General features: G+C 38.4%; 1 protein-coding gene across 7 annotated transcripts in view; it reads left to right on the top strand.

The window, feature by feature from the left end:
* The window catches only part of PSMA3 (proteasome 20S subunit alpha 3), a 23,195-nt gene extending 962 nt beyond the window's left edge, over positions 1–22,233 (top strand). The window contains exons 2-14 of one of the 7 annotated variants that reach the window (XR_008234614.1): positions 52–134; positions 1,265–1,388; positions 2,216–2,317; positions 2,443–2,516; positions 3,113–3,185; positions 4,145–4,210; positions 7,774–7,820; positions 10,859–10,926; positions 11,071–11,135; positions 11,704–11,795; positions 11,899–12,036; positions 12,511–12,600; positions 18,150–22,233. Coding sequence is in view for 4 of the 7 variants with exons in the window: in XM_052783517.1 (XP_052639477.1) it covers positions 52–134; positions 1,265–1,388; positions 2,216–2,317; positions 2,443–2,516; positions 3,113–3,185; positions 4,145–4,210; positions 7,774–7,820; positions 10,859–10,926; positions 11,071–11,135; positions 11,704–11,748 (747 nt within the window). In the remaining 3 variants the exon portion in view is untranslated. The other 6 variants (XR_008234616.1, XR_008234615.1, XM_052783517.1 and 3 more) reach the window with 6 other exon arrangements.
* The last annotated feature ends 616 nt before the right edge of the window (positions 22,234–22,849 follow it).

Below are 22,849 nucleotides of genomic sequence, written 5' to 3'. Positions count from 1 at the left end.
ATACTGGGATATAACTTTTTTTTTTCCTGAGTAGTGTGTTTTCTTCTTCAGTACGACCTGTCAGCTTCCACGTTTTCTCCAGATGGCAGAGTATTTCAAGTTGAATATGCTATGAAAGCTGTGGAGAATAGTAGGTAAGATACAAATATCTGCATCTCTATGTTTGTTGGCCTCTTTTAAAGCAGTGTGATTGGACTAGACAACCATGATGGCATCGTAGATAGAATTGTGGTGTTAAAATTAATTCCCAGCAACTGTGTCCCTAGGTTCATTTTAGGAGACTTCCAATTAAGTGTAAAAGTAGTATAATCACTTTCGCTTACTAGAAGTCACTTTTCGTGTTTGCTAGGAATCACTTTTGCTTGCTAGAAACAGATATGTTGTGGAGAGTGCACAGGAAGGCAGTAAACTTACTCATGTGTGTTAAGGGCAATAAAAATTCTATGCTTTGGGGCAAAATCTGATTGCAGGTCTCATTACTGCGTGTGAGGTGCTTAGCTGTTACGGTAGTAGAGCTGCTGTGAATTGAGGCACTGAAAGACTGACATGCTCAGGGCCTCATAAATTTATAACAACTTTATATGTATTCCTCAAGAAACTGAAGACATCTGAGTTCTGCTAAAGCTACACCAGCTTCTCTGCGAGTATCTGTCTTCCCTCGAGTATACACAAAGGAATGCTGTAAAGCAGAAATCCCAACTGCGCACTAGCGGCAGCAAGAGGATTGATTAGCAAGGCATGGACTGGATCACCCAAGTGTCTGATCGTAGCCACACGCTGCCAAATAAGGATCAATGAAAGTATTTTGTATCATGGTTCATGCCATGGTTGGTAATTTGTGCCTGATGATGCACTTTTTGAGGGTTAGAGAAAAAGTTGTTGCATCTCCTAGATTAACAGTGAATTTGCCAAAAGGAGAGGTTTAACAGTCCATGGTTTTCATACTAGTATCGTTCAGCTTGGTGACAGGGCAGCAGCTGTGCCATCACTCCAAACAATGTCACCTCTGCATATAGTCTGTTCAAAACTATTTGGGTAGGAACTTTTGGCACCCCCCTCCTCCTTTATTTAAGAAAATGTTTGTAGGTTCAGTGAGCTTTGGCTTTTTTCCCCCCCTTGTCTTTAATGCTAAAGTGGAGCTGTAAGAAATCTACTACTGGGGAAATTATGTCATTGTTTCTTGTATTTTGTTAATTCTCTGTTACATATTTTACACTACAGTTCTGTTTCTGTGTGAGAAACTTAGATTTATCTTGTCTTTCAGTACAGCAATTGGGATAAGATGCAAAGATGGTGTTGTCTTTGGAGTAGAAAAACTAGTTCTGTCCAAGCTTTATGAAGAGGGTTCCAATAAACGTCTCTTTAATGTTGATCGACATGTTGGAATGGTGAGGTGCTATTTAATATTTGTTTTTCATAAATTGAAAGGGACCCCCCTCAAAAGTAGAAATCTATGAATTGGAGAATCAATAAGAAGTGGATTAAGAAAGCAATTTTAATGTTTCTGTGTACTGAGTCAGAAATGCCAGTGGTTTTTTTTTTTACTGTTTTCTGTAATTTATTCTTGATTGCACACATGTATATAAGTAAAACCCTAATTTAAAATGGAAGATATACATATTTTGAGGCTGTTTTAAATTTTTTTAAATGCTTTTCAGCATTCCAGTTGTTCAAACTTGAATGTAAATATAAACACAAGTGTTAAAGTGATACTTTTTTACACAGTTAACAAATAAGGTGTGTTAAGGGGAAAAGATGCTGCATACAAGATTCTCTTCTCAACAGTGTGGGAATCAGCTGAATTCTTTAAAGACTTGTGTATGGATTACTGGCTAATCCGTAGTAGTGATATCGGGATGATATCAAGTGGTTGTTAACTGTGTGACAGAAATGCCTGAAACTAGCTGTCAAATCTATATTATATGAAGTATTGTTTGGGTTAGTGTAGTCATGGCAAATCATAAGACACTATTTAACATGAAGATAATTTTGGTTATTGATTTTCCTAGAGAAAAAATTCTTTTCTGTATTAATACATAATCATACTGACATGTTTCAAGCTTGTTAGCAGATGGCTAGTTGGATTGAATTCGCTTGTAGTGGTACACAGAATTCAGTAAAGATCTCTGAGTCATATAATCAGACTTTTGTTCATTAATTTTATTAAGTTATTGTAAGGTGTGTTTGGCCTAGCTGATGACAGTTCTCATTTCAGGCAGTAGCAGGACTTCTGGCAGATGCTCGTTCTTTGGCAGACATAGCTAGAGAAGAGGCTTCTAACTTTAGATCCAACTATGGTTATGATATTCCACTGAAGGTAAGAAATAGGTGCAGTTCACTCAGATTTTTTGGTTTTGACACGGAGAATTAAATTTTATTACTTGAGGTTTACTTATTTCTGTAAAGAAGCATTTCCAATGTTCTTTTTCTTTTTCCGCTTAGCATCTTGCGGACAGAGTGGCTATGTATGTGCATGCATACACACTATACAGTGCTGTCAGACCTTTTGGTTGCAGGTAAGTCTTTCAAACATACCCATATTTGTAAGGATCCTTTGTTTCACAATTGCTGGAATTATTTAGGTTGTCTAAAGTCTTTTTTTAAACTTGGAATTAGTAACCTACAAATCATCTCGTAAACAGATTCCCTTCCCTTTTTTTGCGTGTGTAAAACCTTAGGTGAAGAACTCAGATTTGCGTAAGAGTATGCCAAGCCTCTACACAGGTTGCCAGTTTGTCCTCAAATTTTGAAGTTGAGGAGTTGATGCTACTAAATCTGTTGCAGTGGTGAAAGCAGAACTTTCCTCTGCAATCATCCTGCTTGCCCTGGCAGCTAAAGAGTAGGTTACAACTACTATGCAGTTATAGTACAAAGGGACTAATAAACGGAGATCTGCTGTCTAGTTACAGATAAGTAAAATGTTTCTGGCAGCTTGCAGGTGCTGGGCTCTCATGATAACACTGAACTGTTCAGACAAATTGCTTAATATAATGTAGCAGGACAGTAGGAGTTTTGCTACAGGAAGAACGTAGGGAACATGAGTTGGTGTAGTCTCTGTAATTCTGTGTGGGCTGGTAGAAGAAATGTTTCTAATTCTACTTTTCTCATCCAGTTTCATGTTGGGGTCCTATGATGACGATGATGGTGCACAACTGTACATGATTGATCCATCAGGAGTTTCATACGTGAGTGTGTCAAAAATAATTCCATCTTGGCCTAAGTTCCCCTTTTAAAAGTTCCTCGTTGGGAAAATAGTAAGTGTCGTTCCAAAAGAGCTGTTAATTTTTCCTCTTTTTGCCTGGGAAGATCTCTGGTGAATCACAGCTTAAAATGAACAGAGCTGGGTTTTGCTCATTTGTGTGTCCTTGTTAAACACATGTTGTTTATTTCTTGAAAGTACAGTCTCCGAGAAACTAATTTAAAGCTTGTCTCTCAAATTTGGGAGTTCATTCCACCTGGCTATATCCAATGACAAGTCCCATGCGCTGCCCCAAAAGGGCAAGTTTTGTAGTGATACCCCATTCACTACGTACTTTGGGTAAGAGAGAGCTTCAGATGAGAGGGCTGCTACTCTGACACTGGCTGCTAACAGCAAGTCAAATCAAAATAGATACTTTTGTTAATTGTTGTTAGTGCTGCCTCTTCAGCTGTGTATTACACACAGGACGATACACACTCACACTGTTCTGATTTTTTTCATTTTCTTTCAATATATCCAATACCATAACTGTTGAGGGAAATAGAAGTGCTTAATTTTTATGTGCTTATACTTCAACATATTTTCATGGTAGGTGAGTTTGGGTTTTTTTGATCCTGTGGAACTGTAGCATTCTAGTTTTCTCTTCAATTTACCATAATAACAATAAAAAAATTACCTATTGCAACAAATTGAGCAGAAACACTGTCCAGGAACTACTGAGCTCTTCTCTTTTCTATCAACAGAGGTAGTACTTAATCTTCTAATTAGGTTCTATTCAACAATTTGGGAATGTGCCCCAAGAGAGAACAATACCAAGGTTTACTGTATATAGCCTTCTCACTGTGTGAGTAGGGTGGGGGTTGTCATATGCTAAGTGACAGTAAGAACTGTAGAGGGCTTAGTATTTAATGAAATTTGCGTATTTTTTGTTTCTTTTTTTTTCAGGGTTATTGGGGGTGTGCCATTGGTAAAGCCAGGCAGGCTGCAAAAACAGAGATAGAAAAACTTCAGGTATGATGTTACAGTTTTGTTGTGCCGTTTCAAGACAAATGCTCCTAGCTTATTACGTTACCTTTTTGGATGCCTAGAATATGTAAAGTACAGGAGAAGCAGATGGAGTATTTTCTTGTACACTCTAGGAGATGTTTTAGCCTCTGTAATAGCAGTATTTCTCAAGTCTTGCCCCTGGGCAATGGGTAATCCGTAGGGAGCGCACATGTTTAAAACGGGAAGCATAAACATACGCTCCCATGCATGCCAGCGAGCAGAGTCATTGAGTGAATATAAAAGTGTAACTAAGTTTTTCATTCTGAATTAAAACCTTAGGGCAGCATTGTACAGGTTGGTATATGTATTTCTTCCAAAGGTTTTAGATGATCCTTGTATTTTAAAAGTTGAAAAAAGCTGGTCTTGTTAAGGACAATGAGTGGAACTGCAGAATGCTGAACCACTGGAATATTATGACTCTGAAAATGTAATGGAGAAAAATAAAATCCTTGCCAGGTAAGATAGTGTTTCCCAGCTGACTAGTGTTGAGGTACTGCCTTTTTTCAAAAGATCTGTTCAAGTAGCTTGCTGTTACTGAGTGTAATACACCTTTCAAAACATCTTTACATGTCTGATGAAAAGGACTTAGTGCTTTGAACACTAGGAAGAGCACAACTATACAGCACACCATCACTGATACCAAAAAGAGCTGTTTCTGTTCAGCATTTCCTGCTTGCACAATACTATACTTTCTGAAGCGTTACAAGAAAGTTCTGTGAGTGCACACCAAGAAGTTGTTTTGTAGCCTTCTGAAGAAGCCTGCAAGCAGTTGGCTGTGTAAAACTTGTCTGGGGGGAGAAGACTACTGAAATGTACTGAATTGTGCCTTAAGCTGATTTAGAATTATGTTAGAATCCTAAAAGACATCTGTCCTTCTCTTCTGTTTTAATGTCTGACCCCCTTGGAATTGGAGACAGTTAACATGGGACAACCCTGGTCTGTCTCATGTAATTATTCTTTAGTACTCTGCTAGCATCTTATTTATGGTTTTGGTCTGCAGAAGTAGATCACAGCTGTTTGTGGAAAGGTTCACAGTTCATATGATTGTCACGCTTTCAAGAATAGTCTGTTGATGGTGCTGTAGCATCATAACTGAAAAATGACAGGAAAAATTACCATGTTCCTAGGCTTGCTTCATTCAGTCTTGAATCTGGTCAGATGCTTGAATACCAAATCAGAAGTAGGAAGCCTACAACATCATCTGATCTTGATACGGTAATCTTGGCATCTGAAAAATCATAGTTTCAATTGCCATGTGTGCAAATTGGCAGAAAGATAATGTTGGGTAATATATAATCTACCTCAAAAATTTCATTTTCTGTGCAGTACTGGGATTTTCAAAAACTTGTTTTATTGACTGAGTTTTTGTACAGCTAATAAGGGTGTGTATTGCTTGAATTTTACAGTAGAGCTGGTAAAATTTAGTACATGGGAACAGTGGTGTGCCATATGGCCTAACTGCATTTATTTAATGGCTTGTTTGCAGAATGTCTTCAGTAATGCGTATGATCTTGTCACAGCAATGTGAAGCAAGTCCAGTCTTGCATGCCGATGCTTTTTGTTAACCGTAGACTGGGCAGGTTTCCAGGTCAGAGTTAATTTTGAAGAGATGAATTTGTCAAAACTCAAATGGGAAAAAGAAGTGCAAAAGCTTTTGTGGGGTGACACCACCTACAGTAGCCTGTCAGCTAAGACTTGTTCCTGTGGAAGAGATGACTACAGGTGGAAAGTAAGAGGCAAGCAGATAGTCAAAACTTTAAACCTGCCTTACAGGTACTGCAGAGCAGATACTCTATCTGGCGGGGGGGCACAGTATGCGAAACCCTCATATGTAGCTGAGGGTGCAAGCAGAAAACACTGCATTGATCTGTTGCATCTTATACGAATGTCTGATAATCTTCAGTTGTGGGAAAACTTGTAGTCATGTGGAGAGTACTTGAATCTCTTGGTCTCTTCTACAGTGCTTCTCATGCAGCTCTGATGCTACGTACAACTCTTTGATATATGGACATAATCGTAATTAATTCCTGTGATAAACTGTTAGTGTTTACTCTTATTGTCTGCAGAATTAACATACCTGGGATGGGAAAAGGATAACGGCAAAAAATAAATTTACTTCACTTTTCTCTTTTGTAAATATGCACGATAGCAGCAGACCAGTGGGTTTTCCTATTTGACTACTAACTTCATATGCATCAATACACACAGCAATTTAAATGTTTGTGCGACCCAAGTTATATTTGCACATGGCAGCCAGTGCTGTGTGTGTTACGGATCGAGTGTCACAAATGTAAGGGCTGGGGCAATGGGTCTCTGTCTGTTCAGGAAGCTCCTTGGGATGGGACTGTGATGGCATGTCTGTCTAACCAGGCACGGGCATTTCTTCTCTGGCCCATTGCTTCCATGGGGGTGTGCCTCACCTCAGAGAGTGCTGTGACACTCAACATGAACAAAGGATTGTTGTTGTTTTAATTCCTTTACTACTGTCTCAAAACTAGCTTCTGTACTACGGTTTTGAAAACATTTTGAGAATTGGACAGAGATGGTAAACTACAATAATTAATGGATTACATTCTGAGCTCAGTGTAAATAAAGGGGAAAGAAAGAAACAAACAATAACTTATTCTGACCTTGAAAATCATTTTATGCTACGGAAAGTGTCAGTATAATGTGTAATGCATTGAATTCTATTTTGTGACTGATGTCCCATTGGTTCCAATGAATAATGACAGGTGCCTTTTTGCAAGTGCAGTATCAAAGGCTGATGTCTATCTGGTTTGTGCAAATGAAACCTTGAGAAAAGAAATGAGAGTAATCTTGTTTCAACCCTGCATTAATGAAATACAGTAGAATGTATTACTACTTCATACTCCAGAAGAGTTGACTGGCAAGAGATTTGGCCTATAAACCATAAGTTTATTATGTCATGGAAACTGGCATGAGACTTTGTTTTAATTAACTGTGAAACTGTTGAAAGACTGTGATATAACAGTGAGAAAATAGAAAATGAGATGCTGGTAACAACCAGCTGCGTGCCTGAGCAAGGTAACACTGGAACAATATTCTCCATGTAGGGCATTGCTTAAAAGTCAGAATTGCTTGCAGAAAATGGTGGTAAGACTGAAAGTATTACTATACTACCTAGAAAGAATATGAATATTATACATGAAAATACAGTGCCTCCTCTGTATTGTACATGTGGTTATTTTATGTCAGTTGATCATAAAGCATCTAAGAACAAGTCAAGCTTTTACGATGCTAAGGTTTATCTGTTCAGCTCCTAAGCTTCCAGCTGATGAGTGCTTGAAACTTTCAGTTGTAAAATTCTTAACTGGAAGAATTACTTGCATATAGCAGGCTGAAAGACTCATCGTAGAGAATAAATTTAGTTCTTCTCTTAACTTTTTGTCACTTTTATCACTAGTGAATAGTAAGCTCGTTAGGCATGCACGCAGCCACTCATGTTCTGGCCTTGTGGAAATGGAAACCAGTATATTCTCTTAAGCTGTGTATTTTTTTGTCTACAGATGAAGGAAATGACCTGCCGTGATGTTGTTAAAGAGGTTGCGAAAATGTAAGTCTCCAACCTGTTTTTCCAACTCAACAAAAATCTGTACTGGTGAGCTTGCTATAGTTTCAAACTGAAACTATTCCTTTTAAACTGGGTACCAGGTTTCATTTCTACTAGCTCAGTGCTCATGCTGACTCTCTAGTATCTTCTGCTTTTAATATTTTTTCTCTTCTTGTGAGATGAGGTATGCTACTCAGTACTGAAAAATGCCGACGGATGTGAGAAGTATGCCTTTTGATCTCATCCGCTACTTCTTATAGGTGCAACTTGTAGCACCTGTGGATTAAAGGTTACACTGTCTGAATACAGTCACTGGTTTTAAAATACATAAATCAGGTGACAGATGGGGGAAACTCCTTGGTGTCCTGATTCTGAAGAAAGAGCTGTACGCTTTGTTACACAGATTGAACAATGAACTGAACTGGTGCTTCGGACATTAAGTAGCAGTCCAGAAATGGAGCTGAGGTCTTTGACCCAGCCTTCCTATTTGCCTAAAAAAAGACTCAAGTGCTTAGGAAAGAAGCTAAGTATAACTCTTTGTTTAAAGATGTGTATAGGATATAGCTGGTCTCATTTAAATGATAAAGCTTGATACCACATGAAAACACTGGAAATATTTGCTATTTACTGATGCAATTTAGCAGAAGACATCAATGATATGATCGCCTGTAGTCACTAATGCTATCCCAATCCCACAAACTCTATGTGAGGATAGCGTATTTACAGGGAAAAAAAAAAGGTACCATTCAGTAAGTCATGTACTAGAGAGGGGAAAAAAGGTACCAGGAAGAGAGAAGACTTTCTGCTAGGTAGAGCATGAATTGGCCAGTAGTAAGCCATCTTGAAAATACTTTGTGAATTAGTATCTCTTCAAACAAATACAAGTATCCTTTCAGGTATCTACAACGCTTCATTTTAATGCATGTGTTCTGTGCTTCTCCCAAATTTAATAACCTGCAGCTGCAAAATGGTAATCATCTCCAGCATTTTATGGCTATGGCTTAGAAGGATATAAAGAAGTAATAAATATGCTTCTGTCATTGGTGTTGCAGCATGTGAGTTTATTTCAGAGTTTGTGTCTGAGGCTGTCATGGCAGCAGCTAGAGGAAAGAATTTGTGGGATCTCTGTTCTTGAAACCTAGCAAGGACCTCAAAGCAGTTCTAAAATGGCACAAATAAGGCACAGATTTTCAAATAATGAAAAGACTTCTGTTCTTTAATTCTGCCTCACCTCAAAACTTAACAGCAGCTCTAGATATAGTTCTGTTTTTCAGCTCAAATTCAGCTCCTTAGTAGCATTTAGCAAGGCCGCAAAGATTTTAATCATTTTTTTTAACCCTAAAATACTAGCCAGAGTCCAGAGTAATGATTTCTTCAAGAGCTTGTAGTGGTATGCTTTATTGCAAAAGGCTTGTAACCAGCTGAACACATTAAGAAAGGCCTCTAGATCGTCTTAGGCAATGATCAGTAAGTCCAGTCTAACAGTGACAGAAGGGTGTCAGAAGAACATAAGCATATAGTGACATTTCCCGGGACACCAATGTTAACTTTGTTGTTTATATTTGTTTCACAGTACTTTTATCAAACTTTAATTGGAAGTACTTAGTGTGGTGCTGAAGGTATCCTTCCTTCCCCCACTACCTCCAAGCTTTCTATGTTGGCTAGAAATAGCTGGTATTTTTCAGCTTTTGTCTTACTAATGCTTTCTGAAACAAACTAAGGAATACAACCTTCTCAACAAGTGAAGCCACAAGTTATTGTATGTTCTACTATTGTTTTGAGTGTATGTCTGAACTCAGGGGTGTTATGGTTTGTTTACGTGTTGTGCCACTGAGGACTGAATACTATGATGCAGTCAAATCAGTATTGCTATTATAGTGTAACATTTATCCTACAGACTAAGGAGTGATTTTACTATTCTGGATGGTACTGCATATGCTGTCATACCACTTGTAGCTTAAGTGCTGATTACCATCATGTTTGCCATAAGCATGGCAGTCTATATGGAGATCTATGTACAGGCTTCTAATTAGACACAAGATACTACAGTTTAGGGATTTAGTCTTAAGTGTAAACTGAAATAAGATTTACAGAAGAAATATAGGACACTCCTAACTGTATTATAACTGATCTAGTGGAAGCAGGCAATGATGACATAGCCTTGGTTTTGCAGTATTTGAATCTTAATGTTTGTTCTAATTAGGTGTCCTGGTTATGGCTGGGATAGAGTTAATTTTCTTTCTAGTAGCTGGTGTAGTGTTATGTTTTGGGTCCAGTATGAGAAGAATGCTGATAACACACTGATGTTTTCAGTTGTTGCTAAGTAGTGTTCATACTAAGTCAAGGATTTTTCAGCTTCTCATGCCCAGCCAGCAAGAAGGTTGGAGGGGCACAAGGAGTTGGGAGGGGACACAGCCAGGGCAGCTGACCCAAACTGGCCAAAGGGGTATTCCATACTGTGTGATGTCATGCCCAGTATATAAACTGGGGGGAGTTGGCCAGGGGGGTGTGGATTGCTGCTTGGGAACTAGCTGGGCATTGGTCAGCAAGTGGCAAGCAATTGCATTGTGCATCACTTGTTTTGCATATTCCAATGCTTTTATTATTATTGTCATTTTATTATTGTTATCATTATTAGTTTCTTCATTTCTGTTCTATTAAACTGTTCTTAACTCACAAGTTTTACCTTTTTCCTTCCAATTCTCTCCCCCATCCCACTGGGGCGGGTGGGGGAGTGAGTGAGTAGCTGTGTGGTGCTTAGTTGCTGGCTGGGGTTAAACCATGACATTAGGATAACTGGAACATCTCAACCTGCATCTTAACTGTAATCATTTAATGTGTTGTTATACTAGCAATTAAGCCTGGAAAATTCTCTTGTGGGGTTTTTTTTGTGTGTGTGTGTGGGCAGGAGAGAAAGCATGGGGAGAGCTTCTATTAAACATAAGAAGAGTACTTCAACAGAAGAAATCTGTGAAAGGAAGAAAGTATATTTAGCCTATTGATCAATCTGTTCTAATCTGTACTTTTTCTGTTCCTTCCAGAATCTACATAGTTCATGATGAAGTAAAGGATAAAGCTTTTGAGCTGGAACTCAGCTGGGTTGGAGAAAGTAATGCACTTCTGTAACTTCTATAAACACTATAAAAAATTTATAACTTTCTGTAACTAAAGTAAAACATTGGTTCTTAACTTCACTCTGTACGTTAAGGTCTTTGTGTGAATTCTACTTAAGATGTACTCTTTTTATTGGCAGTAACCAATGGAAAACATGAAATTGTTCCCAAAGACATCAGGGAAGAAGCAGAAAAATATGCCAAGGTAAGGTCTGATTTTGGTGTCATCTCAGTGCTCCATTTGACAGGCAAGTCTAGAGCACAGGGAACTAACTGAAGGTTAGGCTTCTACTGTTGTGATGACTGGAAAATGTGTAGTTACATGTATCACTTCAGGGTTAGCTGATGTTATTCTGAAGGGAGATGAGTGAAGTTCACAGTGTAATCAGGGTTAGTTTTCTTTCAAGAACAGTGTAATTCAGCAGGCTTGCACAGGTGGCGTGCTGCTTCAGAAGTAAATGTATTAACTCTTCAACAGTGGGTATGAGTGAGCAGGAGAGGTAGTAAGTCATGTTGCCTAGAACAGTTTTTAAAGATAACCAGCTGGAGAAAGTTAGACTTCCAGCATTTAACAGCTTTGCTTTTGTTCTAGAAGTAATGATGGTGCTCAGTATTACCTCCTAAAGATATGAACTAGAATCATAGAATACAACAAGGCTTTGGGGAGATTGAGAGGATTGTGAAACTACAGCAAAACTCATTTTGCTTATTATAGGCTGAATTATAAAACAACTGTTAAGGTATTTTTTTAATTAAACTTTTTTTTAAAATAGGAATCTTTGAAAGAGGAAGATGAATCAGACGATGACAATATGTAACACATTGTTACTTCAAGACAAGTTCAACTTTTCTTAACTTAGAACAGGTTTGTTTATAATGTATTAAGCATGGGATGCTATTATGTATTTGTTGGAAGAAACTGAGCGACCAACTTGCACTAATAAATTTTCCATTTTACTGTCTGTTAGCTTTTATTTCAAAAGAGTATAGGCCAGCATCATTAAGAAGCAACTGTACTCTGTATCAAAACAGACATTAAGAAGGAAAGATATTATCAGGCTGGTGTTGCTGCTTCTTACTACAGCACTCCATCTGACCCAGGCCAGGTACAGAAAAACAATCTGCTTAAAAATTTGACAAGTCTTTTGTTTATACCGTAGAGTTTAATATTAAAAACTAGTACTTGGTTATTCCTTGGTTAAGCAGTATCACGATTTGCAGTTCCTTCGTAGTGACAGTCTGTGATTGCTCTTGGCAGAAAAGATGAGAACAGACCTAACTGTAAAACAGCTGTTTACAGTTTTAAGGTGATGTGCACAGCTGATGACTCCAAACAGCCTATATAACAAGCAAGAGTTCATGAAAAGGATTCTAATCAGAAGTATTAAACCTAGGCTTATCTGAAGAGTAGGAGAAATTAAAAACTATTTCAGTTTAAAATAGTGCTTGTGTTAAGTTCTAAAGCTGAGATCTATTAAGCAATGTATCTGGAATTAATGCTTGAAGAGCTAAACTATTTCTAAACAGCTTCATTCAGGTTTAGTTTCTGAAACAGCTTTATCACTTGTTGACCTTCCTAGGAGTTGAGAACAAGCTTTCCTGCTTTCTTTCCCCACTTCCTAGGAAAAAAGACTGTCTATTCTAGTCACTTCAAAGTCTTGAAAGACAAGGTAACAAACCATTCTGTTCACCACCTTAAAACTCAGTTAAAATTGAAGTCTTGTTTGTACATGCAGTTAAAATTCTATTGGTCATCTTAATCTGAAATGCATACTTTTCTGATGAATCAAACTCCTCAGCTTTAGTACTACATGCTAATGATCACCAGCCCTTAAAACAAAAGCTTTCCCTTACAGGTTTGGTTTTTGTTTGTTTTTTTTTTTAATACACTTTTTTCCTTTTGAAAAAAACACCTGGCCTTCTACAGTCTCTTCTCTAATGGGATTACAAGATACAAGTTCTACCTCCTTGTTGTGACAAGGGAAAGTCACTAGAGATAGATGGGTCTGTCTTGGTACTTGGTGGCTGGCTCAGGTTTAAGCCTTAACTGCAGTCTAGCTACCTAACTCTTGCCTCTCCAGCTGAGCATAGCTTTCAAAGGCTGCTGGAACTCTCTCCATCAGGCCTGCCTGAGCCAACATTAACCATGACTGTGACAGGCAGCCTCTTCCAGTGTCTCCTCCTGAGGCAATAGTATAGCTGTTATGCTGAGTCAGCCTTTAGTTCTGTGTTGCATTTCTCCAAACTGAATCTCCTACTGAAGTTTACTGGTGATTCAGCTGTTTGAGTCATTAGTGACTGCCAATCAGGAAACTCTTCAGCACTCTAAACATTAGCTGAGGGCTGACCTTTCCATCCTGCAGAGAGTCTACTTGATTCTCTTCATCTTTATTCTACACCTGAAGTGTTGCTGACAAACTGCTAAATGGAACTTAAAAGCCATCCATCCAATCCTTTCAGTGACAGCCATTCAGAATTAGGGATGGGAATTATAACAACAGTTACAAAGTCAGGCTTCAGGGTTAAATGAGAAGAGCAAGAATAGTTGTGTATATTTACAAGATAAAGTGGAAGGAAGATGTTCCACAATATGTCAGAAGATACAGGCAGGAACAGAACCACCTACTTGCTGCTTCAGAATTTCCAAGTTGCCATGGTCTCTAATAAGTAGCTATCTAAAAAGCTCCTTTGAAGAGCATGCTCTGATTTTTTTGTTTGTTGTGGAAAGGCGTAAAGTCCAGCAAGAAACAATTCAAGAGTATGTGCATTTTGCAGTGGATAGTAGTACATAACAGAGTGCTGCATAGCAGTCTTCCCTGTTGTGGCAACATGTAGTTAAAACAATACCAAGGTGACTTACTTAATTTGGAAAAGAATCTGACAGTAAGTTATCAGAATGTAGGCTCAACCTGTTTATGAGACTTGATCTTTACCTGTGGTAAGGAAAAAAAAAATCCTATTACTTTCATTTCCATTAACTGCACATGGAGAAAGAGGAAAAATGAACATTAGAATGGGGGGGGAAAATTGCCTTGATTCAGGATGGGGTGCAAGGAGGAAAAAAGCAGAAAAATACTGAATAAGCTATTTTAGTATAGAAATTTCCCTTAACTTTACAAACAGAAAGCTAGCAGGCTTCTATTTGATCTGAAATTAAGCATTGCTACCTTTTAACAATAAGGCCCAGGGAACATTGGAATAGATTTCTAGTCCAGAAGGACTCTCATTTCAGCAGAAAGACTACTGCAAACTCCCCATTACAGCTATTTTTGTAGCCTTAACCTAGTTGCAGTTCCAACTGGGAAAGCCAATGAGACAAACCACATTGCATTTAACAAGTAACTTACTAATTTGAAGCTAGTTACTTAAGAATACTTAATTATACATTTGTGCAGTAGCCATCATAATGTTTCACTAATTTAGTCCACACCTGATAGGCTAAATGCCAACTTTAATGAATTTTGCTACTGAGAATTAGTATTTACTTGTTCCTGTGTCAAATGGTGGGAGTTGAGCAGGGGAAGAAATCTTCCAAAAAGAAGGAAGTGGCTTACACAGCTACTCATGGCAACACTGACCACATAAAGACTTAGAAATGCAGTGGGACATGACAGCATTGTTAAACTTTGATTAAATGTTGAAGACCATGTTTGTTTTTCTAAATCTATAGAGCTGTCTGAGGCAAATAATTTGGTGAAAGCTAAGCTCCAGAAGGGCTCAAGCTGGATCTGAGATTATTATTTAAGTGAGGACCAGATCTGTTACAGAACAAGAGAAAAGAATATTAAATCTAAAGAAAAAAAAAAGTGCTTGCTTACAACAGAGCCTCTGTTGTAAGTACAGGACTAGGGGGGGAGGGGGGGGAAAATCTAGCTGTATTGTAGATACTCCCTTACCCTCCAGTCTTAAACAATATCTAGGAGGAAGAGTTTGGTTTAAGCCCAGAGGCCAACAACTGATCAGGTAGCTAAACCACAAGATTTGAAAGCTTCCACCAGTCAGTCTCCTGTAGCTTCAGCTGTGGGGCATGTCTGGAAAAAGCGTGTATGCTCAGAGTCTGCAGAGGTGATGCTCTAGAAGAGTTGTTCCTTGAAACAAAGAATATCACGTGCACTTACTTAAGTCTTATTACTTTTGAGTATGCTCACTCTGAGAGTAGTGAGTCTCTTAACATGCCAAGGGACTAGGGCAGCCCAGTTTGGCTGACTTGATTCAGAGCTGCATGCAACATATGCAGGCTCAATATGATGGCCCTAATAGCAGCAGTCTGTGACAGTGACCTCTGAAGGCTCCCAGAACCAGCCTTCAGCAGCAAAGGCAGCCTGCTTTCCTACAGAAGTAGGGCTTGGATCCCCTTCCCTAAAATTAGCTTTTATAATTGGCCTGAAAATGTTCAATTATAACTTCAGAGTAACATTGAAATGTGAAAATGAATTGCAAGACTAACAAATGGGCAGGGTAAAAGTTTCTGTATCAGAGATCTGAGCAAAAGGTGATTCTTCACAGTCTCATTTGGATTGTTTCTGCCCAAAGCTCTGGGAAGTTTCAGTTCTGAAGATCTCAGAAAAAGCATAATTAGCCCATACCAAGCAGCACTTCTTGCTTCAGGCTCGACAAGTAACCTACTTAGTCCAGACTGTAGCCATTTATGGGAATACATAATAGAGCAGAAAGTCAAATACCCACTTGGAATGCGTAACTGCAGTTCTTGCCATGCTGAAACATTTTACGTTCTGAGTTTTAATGGCATGTGCTGTTGCTTAAGAACCACAGCACAGGTTTTAACAGAACACCAGAAATTAAGACTATATAGACCACCTCACCTCTTAGCTTAAAGTCATCTCTCCACTGAGTATTTTAGAAATACATAGATCCAACAATTACACAAGAGTAGGCTGTACAGCAAGATGCTTCCTCTTCCTTTAAGTCTCATACATCCACTGACTGTTACTCAGCACCTGATGAATCACTACTCTGATATTTAATAGGACTGGATGTGTCACATTCCCTGTTATAGTTAGTCAGCAAGTCCACATGCAGAAGCCTTGTTAAAAGAGAATTAAGAAGGGGTCTATGGTGAACTGCAGATGAAAAAAAAAAACAAAAAACCAAACTCCAGTATCTAGTTTACTTACATACATCTCCATGACTGCACCAGGACAGATTTCAGAATATCCTACTGGGCTTGCAGAGTTCAAAAATCAAGATTAGGCTACTGCATCAGGATAATCAATTTTTACTCTTTGTACTACCTTTACATGGCCGTAAAAATTACTGCTTTGGATAATATCTTCAGTACAACTGACTAGTACTGCTGATGAAATTATGGTAACATTGAGCTGTTGGAAGCTCACAGAAGAACAGCTCATAGCAATAACCCATATGTAAAATTTCCTGTGTGGCAGATATCCCTAAGGCTAGCTCCAAAAGAAATACTACAGATCTGTATTTGGTGCTGACTCTCAGAAAGGAAACATTTCAAACAGAATTTGTCTGATGCAGATCTGGAGTATGCCAAGCATCAGGTCATTTGTTACTTCCTTCTCATCACCAAAAATAGCTTGATGGCCTGAGGTTAAAAGCTCCACACGCTCAAAGTGTGACTGTCCATACAGACGCAATACTGTTTGGGATGCTATCTGGCTATATAGTCCAAGTCACCCTTAAGGAAGGAGATTTGGAATAACTGCATATGCTGTTTTGCAAGTCTCTTCCCTAAGATAAAACTGTAACCATAGAAGGGAACATAAAACAGTGAATTCAACAATGCATCCTAAGCATTTATCAGCTGGAAGATAATCATGACCTTAAAGTGCAGTTTCATGATTCTGAAGAGAAAAATAGTATTAGTTGTCATGACAATTTGGAGACTGTAACAGCACCAAAAATACAGTACGGAGACTGTTCTCTCCCCCTCATTTTCTTCCTTCAGTTGCATATGCCTGTAAGAAAAGGACTAGCTTTTCTTCCACCCACCAGTTTTTCCAGTTACATGCAGCAAGGAAGTTACTTTTACTGAAGAATTGAGAGCTATTTTGAGACACCAACTGCTTTGTAACTTTACATCATAGAAGATCCTGCTACCTATTATGTCTAATTATACAGAGTTGCAGAAGAGGCAAGAGTGTAGCCTTACTGTTTGTCCAGTAAATACATTCTAGTATTTGAGAACATGGGATCTACAACCAAGCTCAAACCAAGTCTCCCGTTTCCAGATGGACTAAGCAACCACCACGCAGTATTCTTTCATCTTCAGTATACTGCTATTAAAGGACTCTGAAACAGTTGTTTAAAAATGGTTCTTACAAGTTGCTGTGCCAACCAAAAATGGACAACTAGAATAAAGCAGGCAGCAGCATTATAGTCCAAGCACGTGCATATAATCAGATACAGGAAAAACTGAAATCCCCTGAAGTCTCCCCTAAAGACAGTGTAAGAACTACCCACTGAAAATACCATTTTAGGTGATGTGGTAAGACAAGCCAAGTAAGAGTTCAGAAAGAACATGGGGCGCTCTACTGCTGCATAAAGTTAGATATCATTCGGTATATGTACTGTCTACATATCCAAAATACATTCATTAAGATTCCAATTTCAGCTGATTAATAGTAGGCTCAATTACAGTAAATTCACCCAGAAGCCAATACATTCCAGACATGCATGCACACACACACATGAAAAGCCCCAAACCCCACCCAAGTGATGTCTAAGTAAGTTTTTGGAATTGAAATTTACTTTGTTTGCAGGGCTTTTAGAAAAGCAGGAAATCTGCTAATTTCATTATTTTGGGGAAGGACAGAGACCTATTAGATTAGACTACATTTACAGGTGCCAAGAGCAGGGAAGTGCTCGATGACTTTAACAGAATGCTTACATAAAGCTCCATTTCAGCTCTAATTCTAGGTGTTTCCACAGTCTACAAAGCACACCACTTGAGAGGCTATTTTTCCCAACACTTTTCTATATACCTCAGGAATAGAAACAAATCTGAAATACTGTTTTAGGAGGCAGAATCAAAATGTAGCTTAATGTGTTTCCTGTCAGTCAGTTTAACAAGCAACTACCTTCCCCAGCCAAATCCTTGTTTCTGTGCTCATACCAGTTTGTCCCCCGTTGCACTGCTTGCAAGGAGGACATCACTCCCACACTTATAAAAGATCTTTCATTGATCCAGAATAATTAAACTCTCCAAAAAGACATGTGTTTTGTTTTCTTTCAGAGTTCTGGATGTCACACAACACAGCTCATTTCAGTGGTTCTGTTTACAGCTGTAGTGGTGTAACTAATGGGGTGACAGACTACACAAACGCGCTGCAGGGGAAAGCATATCCCTGAAGGTACACACCTCCTGCTAACAGTAGTCTTGCAATTAATTCACAGGTTAAGTGTGCATTACATAGTGTTGATTGGTCAGCTAACTCCCCGGCCACCTGGAAATCAGCTACCTGTAATAATATCCTCCAAACAATATACACAAATAAAAAGTGTATTTTGAAAAAGGCAGCTAAGTAGGAAAAAATTCAGCATTTAATCACCGGCCAAACTGTAGATTCTCACTAACAGCAGCTACTTATAGCTAAAAACATTTAATTCAAAAGATTGAGGGCAATAATACTTTTAAAAAAGAATCGATACTGACCAACTGCAGTCTTGCTAGCTGAGGCTGAAAAGTAAGTGATTGAAGTAATCTGGACAAGCAAAAGCCCTAGAAGAAAGGCCATGTAACCACTGCCTTCACAAGCTTTCTTTTGCTGAGCAACCATGCTTTGCAGAAGCAGTGCTTGCTGCTTTGTGCTAGCCTGCATGCTGTTGGTATAGTCCCAATGCAGTTGGATCATGTTGCTCTACCACCTGCATCTGTAACAAGCCATCATTGTAATCAACAGCTTATCAGTGCTGACAAGCTGGAGTGACACCTATGCTGGCAGATGGACCATGTCCAAGGATTCACCATCAGTATCAGAACCCTATTTTTTATCTCTACAGGTATGGAAAGATATATTTTAGTAAAAATCCAAACTAAGCAAGCCACTTACCAGCGTCTGAAAAAGCTTGTGTATGTGAGGACATAGCTCTTAACAGTGTTATTTCCTTCTTGTACTTTTTAACGTGGCTACTTCTGCAGCATGGAGTCTTATCTGGGCCGGCTGGGGGGGGGGAAGCCTTCCGAAGATACAAACTAGCAACAGGTAGCATAAGCAAGGAAGATTTTTACTTTAGGTTGGCCATGACAGATCACTCAAAACTACTGAAAAAAGAAGAAAACCCTGAATCTACTAACACAGGTATTGAGAAATTAATCCACAGTTAGTTCTCTTTGCCGAAGTGAAACAACAGCCTATTTCAGCTCTCCAACGTCAGCAGCAATCAACAGCTTAGATACGGATAGCATCAGACACCTATTCAGTATACATTTACTCCCAGTCTGGTATCACAAAAGGCTGAAAAAGTAACCACACTGTTGCTCCAAAGTAGCATCAGAAGTTAAATATTTAAGGAGGAATACCTTCTATTTCAGAAGCTTAACTTACTCAGAAGAACGCAGTAAGGTTCTTCAAATACAACCTCACTTAAAAGTTAAAACTTTAAAGAGTTTTTCTCCTGTTAGTTTTCATGGCAATGAAATATGTCATTGCCACTCCCAAAACCACACGGTTTTTGCATTCAAGTTGTACCCTGTATGTTTGATTTAGATGGGAGGTTACTCAAGCAGTAGTATTTATAAACAAGATTTGACTCTGTTAAGAAGAATACAGACTATTTAGAGATACAGATGCAAGTTTCAAAGTTTTCAACTTACGTTTATTTCAGGAACACTAAAACTGTTATTTTCTCTGTAGACTGGTGACTGACTATATTTACACAGAAAACCACTCCCCCAATCCTGTAGAAAAAAAACATCTCTTCTCACCTTGAAAGATCAAAACTTCCACAGATAAAATGTTTACATCACTAATAATGTCTACAGCTCGGAAGCCGGGAAAAAAGCTGCGTGCTGTGGAGATAATTTGAAAGCCAGTTAAAAAGTACACAGAGTTTTAAAAATTAAATTTTACAATACTGGAATGGCCAATGCACTAACGTAGCCCGTATGTGTACATGCATAGGATACATTTCTAGTACTAACTAGTGTCTTGTGCCTGTCACAAAACAAGTTATTCATAAAGCCGGAAACAGAAGGTTTGATTACTAACGACAGGTAGATCTAATCCTTCGCCTTTACTGCTGGCATTCAGAGACAAACTGTTACTTTGAAAAATATGTAAGGGTGCTTTCCTACCCAGAACAGTAATGAAACTCTCATTTGTCGTCAAGCATCTGCTTCAAGTTTTGAAAGACAGACTGATCACTTGGTTGTAGATGATGACAACCAAAGTCCTTTGCCACACCCAAATTAAAGCTGCTGTACAAATCTTCAGCTTCTCCTGTAGTACTGTGCGCTATTGTTTTGCAACACTGCACGACTTCCCCAATGTAGTTGTAATAGCCTCGCTATTGTCACCAATGTGAACTTGCAGTCCTTAGAAATAATACAAGAAATTAAGTGGATTTGTAATCAAATTCCGTATCTTGCATCCCTTTGCTAGGCAGCAGAAGAGAAATTAAACACCTATATTCAGATAATTTAACAGCACATGACAAAACATGCAAAAACTGGCTTTAGACTCCAATCTTAAGTAAACCCTGGCAACGGGCACCCTTCCTCCATAGTTGCTAAATTAGCTAACATTAATATTTGATACAAATATGTTAGCGATCATAATAGAAAATTATATACCAGAAAGAATAAAAATAGTCTCTTACATTACAGCTCTTACTCTATCCAAACACAAGATTACCAAATCAGTCTTAAAAAAAAAGGAACATTTTACGTTTGAAATTAAAAGATTGCACGATACATGCCAAAACACCCCCACACAGCTAACAGGCTAGGATGAAAGCAGCAGTTTTATCAGTTGAGAACTAAAACCTCTTCTCTTGGTGCTAGGCTGCTAATAACACAGATCAGGTAATGCATCACTGCACACATTTTGTAACACATGGGACCGTAGTTAAGATCTGCAGCCACAAAGCACAACAAAGTCTGGACATAGTTTATTCAGTAAAAATGGGACTACTTCTCCCTGGAGATCTCTGAAGCTGCTAACAAGAGCTACTCTGACAAGTGGAGCACATCATTTCACTAGTGTTACTGGAAAAAGCAACTACAAAGTGAATATTATTGTTAGCTGCAGAGCTGACAGGAAACCCAATCTGAGATTTTTTCCTCACACAAATATTTATAACAGAGTACTCTATGTTGTAAATATTTTCATTTTCATTATTCATATCCAGAAGAGATACTGCACTGCTGCAAAACATACCCGTACCAGATTCAAGAAACCACTGCTAAACTCTGCAGTGGATATAATGAACTAATTCAGGCTTCCCAAGGGTTGCTAAACTTTGTGTCTTCTCCAGCAGCAACACTGACAAGGAAATGATGAAAAACAGCATGCACAGTTATGTTTGAATAACTAAATATCCATTTTTCTGAAAATGGGGACAGGAATATGCCAGAGCTGGGGAAACTGTAGGTAAGCATTTAGCATTAACAGGTGTTCTTGTTTGGGTTTTTTTTGTTCTCTCTCTCACACACACACGACAATAAATACGAAGGAACTTATTGCTGATAGTTGACAGTAAAGCACAATTTTCTCCATGACTAGGAAAGAAGGTTTGACCTTTCATTTTTACAATCCAGCTATTACTGACTGAACTTATCTCTTGTCAACTTCACATTTGTCAGGGTTTTTTTTCCTTCATACCTACACACTATTTCACAACTTCCTACCACACTCTTGTCTGAGCAGTTTGCAATCACTTCGATAATAAAGCTTTGTGGGAAGCATGCACATGACCTTTATTTGAGCAGAAATACAGCAGTTCCACACAGACAGAGGTTCTGAACTGCAAGGCAGATGCTTGCTCAACCACCACTGGAAAAGTGTTGCCTATTTAGTTACAGAATAGAAACACCAAGGGGAAGAGCATTTAAAAAAAAGGAGAACTAAACACTTGAAACAAAAATAAAAGCAGCTAAAAGTCTCCTGAACATCTGCAAAGTCTGACAGAGTAGCATAGTACGTCATTACATACAAAGAAACTCAGTGGAACATGAATCAATATTTTTACTATTTCTAGAATATTTTGGCTGTGATTGTATGTGTATTCTGAGTTCTTTTATCTACGTGTAAATGCAGCATGTCAAGAGCAACATGTGACTACTGAACAGAACTAAAACATCTTACTTATCCCAGAAATCTCTCTTCTCATTATTTTGCCTCTCTTCTCAAGGAAGCCACATGATACATTCAACAGCTTTATTTGGCTGCTACTTACTCCGCTCTTCTTATGAAGAACACTGCAAGACAGAGACATTCCTCTACTTGCCTTTTCCTATTGAGTGCCACATACACGGAAGACTTTGGGCAAAATTTCTGTATATTCTGCAACCAATACACCAGAGACATTTTAAAATACGTCATTATTTTTTCTAATTTACTTACAGCCATCACCTAAGCTCTAGAATTACACATGACCAAAGATCAGTGTCATGCTTAGAGTGCCTTTGATGCTTTTGTGTTTTGAAATTAAGAAGCCTTGTGCTAATTTGCACAAGCTAAGACCAAAATGCATATCCCCAGGTCAACCTCCTGTACTGCATCTACAAGACCTTTGGTACTAACAAAGTACACATAACACAAGTACTGCTGCTTTGAACAACGATGTTAAAAGTTTTTCTACCTTATAGCATGTCTATTTGCAGAGAGATTAGATACTAAAAGGACTTACTATGATTGTCTGACTTCTAAAAGTGTTAACTTTGTAAAGTTAACAGAGTGGCTTATGATAAAGTGGCTCACAACAGAAAAGTCT

Source organism: Harpia harpyja, chromosome 3 (assembly GCF_026419915.1).
Source record: "Harpia harpyja isolate bHarHar1 chromosome 3, bHarHar1 primary haplotype, whole genome shotgun sequence".
Lineage (NCBI taxonomy): Eukaryota > Metazoa > Chordata > Aves > Accipitriformes > Accipitridae > Harpia > Harpia harpyja.
Note: the sequence above shows the minus strand (reverse complement) of the source record. Positions and strands in the feature narration are given on the sequence as shown.